Source organism: Dipodomys spectabilis, unplaced genomic scaffold (assembly GCF_019054845.1).
Source record: "Dipodomys spectabilis isolate Male_0828 unplaced genomic scaffold, ASM1905484v1 ptg000190l, whole genome shotgun sequence".
NCBI classification, from domain to species: domain Eukaryota; kingdom Metazoa; phylum Chordata; class Mammalia; order Rodentia; family Heteromyidae; genus Dipodomys; species Dipodomys spectabilis.
The window spans coordinates 63476-75941 of record NW_024870867.1 but is presented as its reverse complement, the minus strand read 5'-3'; the positions used below and the strand labels follow the sequence as shown (position 1 = coordinate 75941).

The 12466-nt window shown below is 39.4% G+C and overlaps 1 protein-coding gene across 1 annotated transcript in view; it reads right to left on the bottom strand.

The window, feature by feature from the left end:
* Window positions 1-373: 373 nt before the first annotated feature.
* Window positions 374-12466, bottom strand: part of Scin (scinderin) — a 31936-nt gene continuing 19843 nt past the window's right edge. Inside the window, exons 8-12 of the mRNA XM_042695838.1 lie at window positions 8446-8623; window positions 8106-8227; window positions 4210-4287; window positions 2306-2366; window positions 374-1253 (exon numbers count right to left, since the gene is read on the bottom strand). Coding sequence (XP_042551772.1) covers window positions 1126-1253; window positions 2306-2366; window positions 4210-4287; window positions 8106-8227; window positions 8446-8623 — 567 coding nt within the window. The 3' untranslated portion in view covers window positions 374-1125. The remainder of the gene's footprint in view (window positions 1254-2305; window positions 2367-4209; window positions 4288-8105; window positions 8228-8445; window positions 8624-12466) is intronic.

Genomic DNA, 12466 nt, shown 5'->3' with positions numbered 1-12466 from the left:
GAGGTACAGGTCTTCTTCCCCATAGCTTTCAAAAGATTGCAACCTTGACAACCCTTTTTTTAAATTCTGAAGCTCAAAATTCAATATATGTGTATTGTTTTAGGTCACTAAGATTGTGGTGACTTTTTCGATATTGATAGGAAATACACCAAAGAGTCAATAAACCTTACTTGTAAGTATACTATATCAAAATGGTAATGTATAAAAACATCAAAAAGTTGATATGTTAAATATATTAGCTTTTAGGAAAAGTCTATACTTCATGATCATACAAAATGGTAGATTTAGCTTCAGATCTAGTCTAACAGTGTTTAATCATAAGTACTGTGATTAGCTCATATCAAACTTGAATAAAATGTCTCAATGCAAAGCCTTTACCAAAAGATACATTTTAATGATGACAGATAACATCAGTGACATTTTTCTGTTTACATTTTTGGTGACATTAAACATTTACTGTCAAACACAAATAGCTAACCTATTAAGAATACCATTTATTATGGAAGAGCTGCTTTCAAAATCCCCTAAAAAGACAAAAGAAGAAAAAAGAGAAGAGGAAAGATGTCAATGGCATCAAAGTCAAAAGGACAAAAAAGGGAAAATAACATGTTTATAAAGCCACCTTAATATAAACCATACTGCAAATACACAATTCTTCTTAAGACAATACATAGAAAAGAGAAAAATACATAGAATAGAGGAAAGTTGTTAAGGCTTTCTTCTCTTCTCTGGCATAGAACAAATAAAGAACAAATCTGAATCTGGCACAGTAAAGAACAAATCTGAATTATAAAATATCCTACCTGACAAATTCTCTTAGATAATACAGAGTCTTTGGCTTTTGAAAGGTCATATATAAAGTTATAAGGCAGTCTCCAGGAGAGCTAACATTGGCGCATAATAAGAGTCTATTTTAGGTTATTTCAATATGTTGATACAAGAAAAGTCCTTTTAGAATTTTGAAGCAATAGTAGGCCTTGAAAAGAAAAGAAGCAGCAAAGAGTCATTTGGCTGAAGCTAATTTCTAAAGCCAAACAAACAGACAAAAAGTTTTCCCCACTCAACAACAATGGGACACTTGCTCCTCATATGCCCCTGATGTTTGCTTGTTTCCAAAAAATCAGATTACCACCTGCTGGAATCCCAGCCCAGAAACCAGCCCGTGAAAGTGAGTGGCTCATGGCCTTGCTTTATGATGACAATGGGTGTCCTCTTATCTCTTCCTGAAGGGTCTGTCTCAAGGTATGTTTTGGCTAAAAAAGAATTGCAAAGATATAAAAATCAGCTCATTTGAATTAAACTAGAATCACTACAGATGAAAATTCTTCCTATAAAAGTCATGAATTAAAATCTCATTGCCTGAAGTAGCCATTGATGAATAATTTCTCATTGGTTTCTCTCATCTACCATGGAAAGCACCATTATAATGATTCATTTTTGCCTTAAACAAATCCAAGCTTTTGGGATTAGGCTGTGGCATAATTATTGTTATCTCTTTTAATAAAAAGAATATCTTTGTTGCTGTTGTTTTCAATGTACTTATAATGTACTGTGTGATTTTTTTTTGTTCCTTTTGTATGTTCTTCCCCTATGGTATAACCTCTGTGTTCACTGTATTTGATTCCAGTGCCCTGCATCTTGTATATGCATTCTTCTAATTTGGGGAGGGGAAGAGAAAATGCTGAAACAAGGATACAGGTTGACTCATTGTAATAATGAGAATACAAGACACTATGTTGAAAATGAACTTCATAGCTTCTGGGATAGGGGAGGGGATGTGGGGGGAGGGAAAAGTTGGGGAGGTGGGGAGGGAAGGGATGGTAGAGGAAAAACAAAAGAGGGGGTAACTGCTCAATAAGAAGTGTACTCATTACCTTACTCATGTAACTGTAACCCTTTTGTACAGTATCTTTACAATGAATATATATATATATATATATTTGTTTATTTAAAAAAAAGAATAGAGTTTGAAAGCAAAAAAAAAGAATATTGGGCCAAAAAGGACATCATTACTCAAAAATTACTTTGGAAAATATAAATTTTCCCAGTTACAGAGGTAATAAAACAAGGGCTTAGTGAATGTAATTTTTTTCAAAAACAACTATATTCTAAATTAGATAACAAAACTTTCCTGGTACCCACTGGTGTCCCCCCTTTTTTTCAATTTTAAAAGATTCCACTTCTCTTCAGTGCCAAGGGTGATACCTAAGATACTTCACTGTTTTTTATGTATTTCTGGAGGCTATGGTGGGAAAGAGCAGTCAGACACTTAGAACACACAGTTGGTCCCTGGGAGGTGGCTTACCAGATTTCAGTGACTCTTTCTTCTCTATTTCATTGGCATCCTTGCCAATCCAAATAAATATCTGAAAAATAAAATAGTGGTCAAATGTGCTGTTTTTGAGTGTTGACTCAGCATGACTCAGTGAGTATAGCAAGTACTTCACAAACATTGTGAAGACATACAGTATTTCCACAATAAAAAACTTATTAAAAAAAACAACAAACCATTGTGAAGGCGTTGTCTTCACAAGGACCCCCAAAAGGAAGGAGGTGAAAGAGGGGGGCCTTCCAACCACCCTCTACATTCTAGTGCATGCTCTCACCAGGAGACACCTACATTATCTGCACCAGTGGGACTACAGATTCTAACACTAACATCCTATGTGTAGATGACATTTTCTAGTTTATAACATGATTCTTTACAAGAACGTGTTTGGTATTTGAATTTTTTTTTTTACATCCATCATTCTCCCTATTCCCCAGATATGGCTGGAGAGAACCACATGTAGACACAGAACTTGTCTGTGCCAGTCCCCAGACTAGGGCATTTATGAATTAAGTCTAGAGATTTTTTTTTTCTTGCTGTGCCCAATAAAACTTTGGTAGAGTGCTATGGTGCTTAGTATTTAAATACCAAGGCCTTTTTTAAAAAAAGGAATTCATATATAATCTGTTCTAAGTATATATATTCATACTTTATATATATATGTGTGTGTATACATATATTCATGTATGTATCCTCATTTTTGCTGTGTGTGAGTTGAGTATTTTAATGCTATAAATTTTCATGAAATACATTAGTCTCATTAAAATGCTTGTTTGCAGAATAATTTTGGTCAAATTAAGGCTTGCTTTCTTTTTGTTTTGCTTGCTTTGTTTTTGTGCCAGTACTAGAGCTTGAACTTAGGGCCTGGGTGCTATCCCTGAGCTTTTGTTGCTCAATGCTAGTGCTCTACCACTTCAGCCACAGCTCTACTTTCTGGCTTTTTGGTGATTAATTGGATATAAGAATCTCATGGGCTTTCCTGCCTGAAATGGCTTTGAACCACAATTCTCAGACCTCAGCCTCTTGAATAGCTAGGATTACAGACATGAGCCACTGGCACTCAGCATCAAATTGTTTTGATTGTATTCTAATTCACAGTGAAAGTGTTCTGGCCACAGAACATACTATGAAAGCATAAGAAGTTAAATACAAAGTATTATCTTTAAAAAAAATGAGGTACATTATGAGGAGAATCTGGGGATGAATTCTCCAATTCAAAGATGGTCATCAAAGACCAAGAGGCTTGGGTGTAACTCAAGAATGGCCGAGTCATTAGAAGCAGATCTAAAAGCAAAATCTCTGTGATTGACTCTAGGACTAATCCTAAATTAATTGAGTTTTCACACTTGTTCTATGTAATTCTCTCCTTTCACTGGTTTTAATTTACATAAAGATTCTAAAAAACTAGTAGATGTGGCATATCAAATTGCCATTAATTTTCTCCTCAATTAAGACATTTAAAACAGTAACATTTTACTGATTTGATTACAATTATTCTTTGCTGGTTCCTTCCCCGGGAGAGAAGTTCTTTACAACTTCTTGTCAGATTTCAAGAGAAATGCTCAATATCATTGTGACCCCCATGGCATTATACAAATTAATGTACTGATTGGCAAAAGGAATGCATGAATAAATTAGGAGCCAAGTGCATTTTACAAATAAATGAAAAATAGAAATTTTTGCATGAAACCACAGAGCCAAAGTTAATACCTGTAAAATTATTTCCAGAGTAAAAATCCAACTTGTCCTATAAATGAATTTTGTTATTTTGTCAAAGTATGTTAAGCTTCCTTTGAATAATAACCCAAATCACAAGACTCAGTGTCTCATTTTCCAACCATAAGTACTTTCACTTGTTTTGAGCAATATACAGTTTCTACCTGTTCCCAAGCATCTAGTAGCATGACATCGTCTTCTGCCAAATCATCCTGGGTGAACTCTCCTGGGACCTCTTCAATCTGAAATGTACAAAATGCTTAATGACCAAACAAGACAGCCAACATTTTTCTGACACACAAGATACAAATGCTTTGCATAACCTTCACAAGTTTAACAAAATAAACTTTGATAATTATCTTTTTCTTCCTTTTGGGTAACAGAGATTTAAGTGGTTGTTCATCTACATAATCAGAGATAACAAACTGTTGGTAACCCTTGGCCAGCGAAGTATTTACTATAAACACTGTTTCTGCATGCCTTTGGGAAGGACATAGTCATTCTGACCACTGTTCTCAGACCTTATAGTTCCTTATGACAAGTGGCTTCCAGTGAAGCCTATACAATCAGTATTTTATTGCCTGTCTAGTCTATAATGACATTTGATAGTATGGTCTAGATATCACATTTTTTGGTCTTTCATTTTTATGTCAAGATCATTTTAGCAAAAGTCAATAGACCTGGTTGTCTTACCAGATCAACAGTTTTCAACAAGTTCACATCACACTAAAATTTTATGATTTTCATCTCAGTGTGTTAACACGGGATTCCTGGTAGTAAATAATAAATGATAACAGGAGTGCTGGTGTGGCCCACTTAACACCAGTGGGCAATATTAGCCATATTTTAACATGTGTAGGAACTGTGAACCATCCTCTGACACTCATGAAGGTGTGACATGACAGGTGGGATTGTGGTCCTCATACTTCACCCCCTCTGTCTGCCAGGTGACTTTGCAGGGCAGTAAAGCAGCACTGACCATGGCCTAGCCATCATGACTCAGCAGGGTCTTTCTGGGGTTCCTAAGCTCTGTCTTGAGGAAATGTAGCATAAATCCAACCTGCAGTCCAGAGCAGAAGCTCCATACTAAGCCCAGATTGGAGAAGAAACCTAGTCCTAGGCAATCTCTAGCTCCTAAGCATATTTCCATTGTTGAACTTCAATGAGATAATGAGATCTAGGCTATACCTGTAATCCTAGCTACTCAAGAGGCTGGGGTCTGAAGATCTCAGTTCAAATCCAGCCCAGGCAGGAAAGTTCATGAGATGCTATCTCCAACAACTCAGCAAAAAACCATACTGGAGGTGTGACTCAACATGGTAGAATGCTAGTTATGAGCAGAAAAATCCAAGCAAGAGTACAAGGCCCTGAACCAGCACAAAAGAAAATGAACAACAACAAAAAAAAAACTGGACTTTTCTAATCTCTTATATGCAATCATTAATTTAATATTTATAACAATTATTAGAAGTAGGTACTATTATTTCTACATTTTACAAATGAGTAAAACTAAATTACAGAGAGGGTAAGGAATCAGACTAAGTGAGCAATGTCACCAGATAAGTGATATCACTTAAGTAAACTGGTTCTAAAAGCAATGCTGTTCACAGTATACCTTGAGACTGTCAGACTGTCAGGGACAGTCTTTTTGCAGGAAGACTTCCAAATATCAAACAAGAAAGTGGATGGGCTACAGAGAAAGAGTGTATTTCTCAGAAAGGCTTAACATGTACATGACAAAAAAGACTAATAGAATTTTTTATTTGAATCCTGACTGAGAATAAACCTTGGGTACTTACAAAATATGCTTTTGTAAACTACATTGTCCTGAAAAACAAACATCTAATTTATAGAAGTATTAGCAAATAAAGCTGATGGGAAATTACATAGGCCATGGGAAAAGCATATGACACAGAAGAAGTTGTTTGGATGGAATGCTCAATTAATAGTGAAAACAATTTTTTTTCTCATAACAAGTTTATAAAAGACAGCAAATGTGAGAATTTCCTACAAAGTGGGTGACAATCTGTGCTCTCAACAACCTAAACTATGGACCATCATCCCATTATTACATTTTTTAATTTTTAGGCCAAATTACTCCAAAATTTCAAGCATGATTTATATATAAACAATTTCTTCTCCAAGGCATTTTCTTTTCTTTTCTAATGTCAGCTGTAGGACTTGAACTCAGGACCTGGGTGCTATATCTGAGCTCTTTTGCTCAAGGCTAGCACTTCTACCCCTTTGAGCCATAGCTTCACTTCCGGTTTTCTGTTGGTTAATTGGAGATAAGAGTCTCACAGACTTTACTTCCCCAGTCTGGCTTTGAACTGTGATCCTCATATCTCAGCCTCCTGAGTCACTAGAATTCCAAGCTTCAGCCACCAGGACTCAGCTAAGGCATTTTCTTTTCCTAGGAATAAATGTGTGTGGAAAGGACTCAGGAAACTTCCAAGTGTGTGTTGAAAATAAGACTTCTGTTCACCAGGATGATCTGGAGATGGCATTTTATGTGAAAAAGAAGATTTATCATTTTAAGTTGACACAAAGTCTAGCATCTAGGAGATGACAGTGCTTGTCTGGCTGTACTTTGGTGAGGCCATTGCCTAGGGTGATTATTTCAAAGCCTGGTAGAAAATCAGCCTTGTACTGTCATGGACTACTACATCCTTGTAGTTCCCCAAAATTCACAGGTAGAAGCCGTAGCTTCCAGTGGGACAATACTAGGAGGCAGGACCTTCAGAAGGTGATTGAGTTTACTTGAGGTCATAGGGGTAGAGCTCCTAAAAGAAGCAGAGTCATAGAAAAGAATGAAGCCGGACCAGGCCAAGTGAAGATGCAGTGAGCAGACCAGGAAGCAGCACTCACCAAACAACAGAGTTTGCTTATGCATTCAGCTTGGACTTTTCAGCCTTCAGAAATTTGAGAAATAAATACTTACTACTTAAACTATCTTGTCCTCAGTATTTTTTTTAAACAAACTGAACTAGGACATTTACACAGATCTTCTAATTAAAAACTTTTAATTACCTAGAATTCAAAGCATTTAAGTGACTAGAAAACAAAACATCACTGTTCATTTCAGCTCATTTACAGATAGATATATTTATATAGAGAGATACATACATATATACATAGATAGAGATCTCTGTCTATATATATATCTATCTGTGATTTTTGTACAGTGATTTGCAGTATTTTTTCATTCAGTCAACTTGAGAATGTTTTTATTCCTCTGGGAAACTGAAACGGAAATGTTAGGCAGATTGAAAAGAATTGCTACCCACAGAAAATATCCAATTAGGGCTGGGAAAGTGGCTTGGTGGTAGAGTGCTTGCCTTGCATGCATGAGGCCCTGGGTTCGATTCCTCAGCACCACATAAGCAGAAAAAGCCAGAAGTGGCACTGTGGCTCAAGAGGTAGAGCGCTAGCCTTGAGTTGAAGAGCTGAGGGACAGTGCCCAGGCCCAGAGTTCAAGCCCCATGACAGACAAAAAAAAAAAAAGAAAGAAAAAGGAAAATATCTAATTATTAAACTAGCAAATCTAGCTGTACACAATTATATAGCATCCTAAATGCTGACACAATATAAAGTAGCTGCTGTAGCTGCCTTTTTTTTTTTCTCTCTGTCTTTTGGTGCTGTTCCTGGAGCTTGAACTCAGAGCCTGGGCACTAAGCTTTTGTGCTCAAAGCCAGTGCTCTATCACTTGGACCAAACTCCACTTCCAGCTTTTTGATAGTTTATTGGAGATAGTCTCACAGACTTTCCTCCCCTGGCTTGCTTTGAACTTCGAGCCTCAGACCTCGGCCTCCTGAGTAGCTAGGGTTACAGGCATGAACCACTGGCGCCTGGCAAAGTAGCTGCTTTTAAGAGGACCTTTGTAGATTACTGAACAGTGTTCTTCAGCACTTTCATATCAATGTTTGCATCATTGACTCTTAAGTTCCCTGGTATGGAGCACAGATTAGCCATCCATAGCTTACAGGTCAACTGAACCTAGAAATCAGCTGTCCCATGGCTGGACACTGTCTGAGCACAGGATGCTCAATGGTAGGCTTACAATGAATCTTCCTGTTTTGTTGGAACAGCCATAGAGCCGAGGCGGATGGTCTTCAGCCTGTGTTTCCAGCAGAGGTGAGGTCTGATAATCCTTTTTCCCACCAAGGGAGCTCCAGAATTCCTCTGTGGAAAACACATTGAGTTACTGAACGCTTATTCAAGGACATAATGCTTGTGAATATTTCACACTAACAGTCATATCTCAACTTAAACATCCTACTAACATGTAACCATTAGAGGGATTCTAAACCCCCTAGAGCCATAAAAAAAATCCCATTTATGGAAAAAGCCCAACAGCTAGTGTTCCAAACTGAAATCTGGTTCGTGTCCTAAGCACACACCTGGCTCTTCGCCTTCCTGAATCCTTGCTGTTTTGCATTTGAGCACATTTGCCACATACTCTGCACCTTTGGCCTCCTCCTGGCTAGCGCCTTTTCCTATCCAGATGTAGCCACTGTTGTGGGGCAGTTTTAAGACAAAGACATCATTGGAATTCAATGAATTTGCATCCACATTGACCTAGAGGATGAAGAAAAATAGCACAATGAGTCAGATTTACCCTGCTCCCACAGTGATCATTCCACAGGAGCTATGACTGAGAGGAAGCACCCACAGCCTCCTGGACTCCCTTGGAAGTTCACCCAGAGCACCACTGCAACCGGATTCTTGAAATTCTGGCCTAGGAGCACCTGTTCCTGTGTAATTTTTAACACCCCAATGCCCTCACACAGTAGGGCTCAAATAATGAGAGGTAAGGGTTTTAAACAGTACACAGGTGGTTTGTATCTGTAATCCTAGATACTCAAGAAACTAAGATGGGGGCCATTGTAGTTTAAAGCCAGCCCAAGAAAACAAATCTGCAAGATTTGTTGAGTATAAAAAGCTAGAACTGGAGGCATGACTCTAATGGTAAAGCACCAGCCACGAGCAAAATACCTGAGTCCCAGAATGAAGGCCCTGAGTTCAAGCCCTAACTATTGGCACCTTAAAAAAATAAGAGTAAATTGAGGGCTTTGTACCTAGAGTTGGCTGAGGCCTATAAATCCTAACTACTCTGGAGGCTAAGATCATTAGAATCTCAGTTCAAAACCAGTAAAGGTAAAAACTCTGTGAGATTCCATCTCCAAAATAACCATCAAATACCCAGGTTGGAAGCATGGCTCAAGTACCAGCCATAAGCAAGCCAAGTAAGTGGGAGGCTCAGAGTTCAGGCCCCAGTACTGACAAAAAAGAAAAAGAGTTTTTGGCTAGGAATGGCAACACATTCCTCTAATTCTAGCACTTGGGAAACTAAGGCAGAAGGATCAGGAGTTCTAAGTTAGCCTGGACTATATAGCAAGACCCTGTCTCCAAAAGAAAGAGGGAGAAAGGACGAAAATGATGCAGGGGGCAGGGAGGAAAGATGAGGGGATCTGAACACAAGTAAAACTGACTTTTAAAGACACCATAAGGCCATGGATAGGCTATCACTAAAGACTGGGAAAAGGGCATAGTACTCAACTAAAATGCAAACAGAGGGATACTATATTTTTTCTCCCTCGTAAAGAAAGGCTTGTCAAAGCAGAAACGGTCAGATAAGATGATGTTAGGCGAAATGAACCCCAAGATAAGGACCCAAATTGTTTTTCTTTCTTGCTATTGTTTCTAACATATTTATTTATAAGATGATTTCTTTGTTGCTTTGTATGTCCCTCCCCATGGTATAACCCCTGTTTTCACTGTATTTGATGTTGGTATAATTTGTGGAGGGGAAGGGAAAAAACAAATTGTTTAAATAGGGATACAGATTGACCCATTACAACAACTTTGGCGGCAGCAGGGGGAGTGGAGGGATAGGAGATGGGAGGGCAGGGATGGTAAGGGGAAACAAAGGAGGAGGCAACAATGTACTCATTACCTTGCTCATGTAATTGTAACCCCTCTGTACAGTATTTTCACAATAAAAACATATATATATATGTATATATATATGTAAAGGCTTGTCAAATAATCAAAGGGAAACCTAGAAAATATGAAACAAGGACTGTACTCCAATATAGAGGCAACAAGATACTATAGATTCAGTACAACTTGCTCCAGAGTTGGATAAATTACAGTTCAAATTATAGAAGAATATTCACACGGGATTAAAAACCAGCACCAGTAGGCTGGGAAGGTAGCTTAGTGGTAGAGCGCTTGCCTTGCATGCCTGCGGCCCTGGGTTCGATTACTCAGCACCACATAAGCAAAAAGAAAAAAGCCAGAAGTGACGTTGTGGCTCACGTGGTAGAGTGCTAGCCTTGAGCTGAAGAGCTGAGGGGCAGTGCCCAGGCCCAGAGTTCAGGCCCCACAACCGGACCCCCCCAAAAAAACCAACACCAGCATATGGCACACCATTTCTTTCTGAGAAGTTGTCACTACTCCAGATGTGCTGAGTAAACACAGATCTGTTCCCTGTGGATATAAAGGCCTGTCTGAGCCCAGACTGTGACCAGGAGTTGGAAACTTCGACTTCCAGGTGGGAATGTGGTATGAGCTATCTCAGGCTTGATAGCAAGTTAGGAGGTTCCTAAGATGTCTTGGGCGTATGATCTTTGGATTTGGCAACTGTGTCCATTTCTGTGAGAACAGATCTGACCACAATATTGTGTAGCAATGTCACTGTGTGTGACTTTCTGCATAGTTGTAGTGTGGACTGTTACGTGTGATTCCAGGGAGACAAAAACCAGTAAGACTGGGATGGAACAGCCATGAAAAGCAAGAAAGAGGGGAAACACACAGCGTGGCAATCCTGAAGTCAAGGAACCAATATGTCAAGAAAGGCAGAGTTAGTCAGGCATTGTGGCATATGCCTATAATCCCAGCTACTCAGGAGCAGAGGCCAACTCTGGCACATGTGCAAGATCCTATCTGAAAATCAAACCAAAACAAGAAAGGGCCAGGGGAAGGAGAAATGAAAGGTTTGAGTGATAGAATGCTTGCCTAGGAAGTGCACAATCCTCATTTCAATCCCTAGTACTGGGGGGGGGGGGGGGGGGAATAAAAATAAAAAGGCAGGGGTGGACTGCTGTGCAAAATACCACTCGGCCGACCACACTGAACAGCCATGATGAAAGTGTCAACAATAGCTTTTTGTCATTTTTACAAAACCACATTCCCCAGAGAGAACACTACAGGAAGAAGGAATGATCATTGATGTTAGCAGATCCCAAGGGTTGGCTTCATTCAGGCGCGTGGTGACAGTTCTCTCCTGGCAGAATGAGGCCTCCTGGACCCGACTCAAAGAAGCCCACTTGCTGTGGTGATGAAGAATTATAGCAACCAGGTCTGGATTTCAGGACTTGTCATTTGGAATCTGTATGTCTCATATTGAGGAAAGAGCCAAGATGATAGAGAAAAGGTGACAAGGGGCTGGCGTCAACTCATGTGAGATCAGTGGAGGGAAAATAAACCTCTTTGTTCACTCAGCAATGGTTAGCCTGCTGGAAGAGGAAGGAAGGAGTGAGCAAGGAGAATGCCCCAGCCTCATCTAGATGCCCTACTGAATGGACATTGGAAGGAAATACACCTCAGCACCAAAGAGCACTCTACGAACATCTGTCCTCAGATGACAGCCTCAGAGCAGACTTAGAGAAGATGTTGGCAGTGGAGTGATGCAACACTGACCACGGTTCGTTTTGCTTCTGTTTTTATTTTGTGCCAGTCCTGGGACTTGAACTCAGAGCCAGGACATTGCCCCTGAGCTTTTGTGCTCAAGACTAGTGCTCCACTGCTTTGAGCCACAGCTTCACTTCCAGCATTTTAGTAATTAATTAAGGAAATAGTCTCACAGAGTTTCCTGCCCAGGCTGGCTTTAATCACAATCCTCAGCTCTCAGCCTCCTGAGTAACTAGGATCACAGGTGTAAGCCATGGACACCTGCCTGATTGACTTGATATTAAGGTCTCAGCTAAATAGTTTGGGCTCAGAGGAAAGGCTTGGTAGGTAGGTTCCTGTTTGGAATGAACAGGGACATTTAAGAGTGGTTAGGGAGCACTGGAAATAATTAGTGACTGAGGTGACTGGGATGTGAAGTGTGATGGGGTTGGTCCAACATTACCAAGCTTGCTCTCCACATTTGTTATGCTTGTACAAACAAGGCCCTTCCCTCTCCGGTTTTCCACATGTGGTGTCACCTGACCACCACTCACAGTCCTTCTACACCAAACCTTTCGAGATGAGAGCTGCCTCCTGCCTTTTTCAACTTCATTTATGACAGTATTCATTTAAGTTCAGGGCAGTTGAAAAATGTGAGAAACCAGAGTTTTAACTTTGAACTCAACTCCCTTGCTTTCAATGTTGTTTTTTTAAATTCTAGATTTTATTTGTATTAGAGAGATGTAA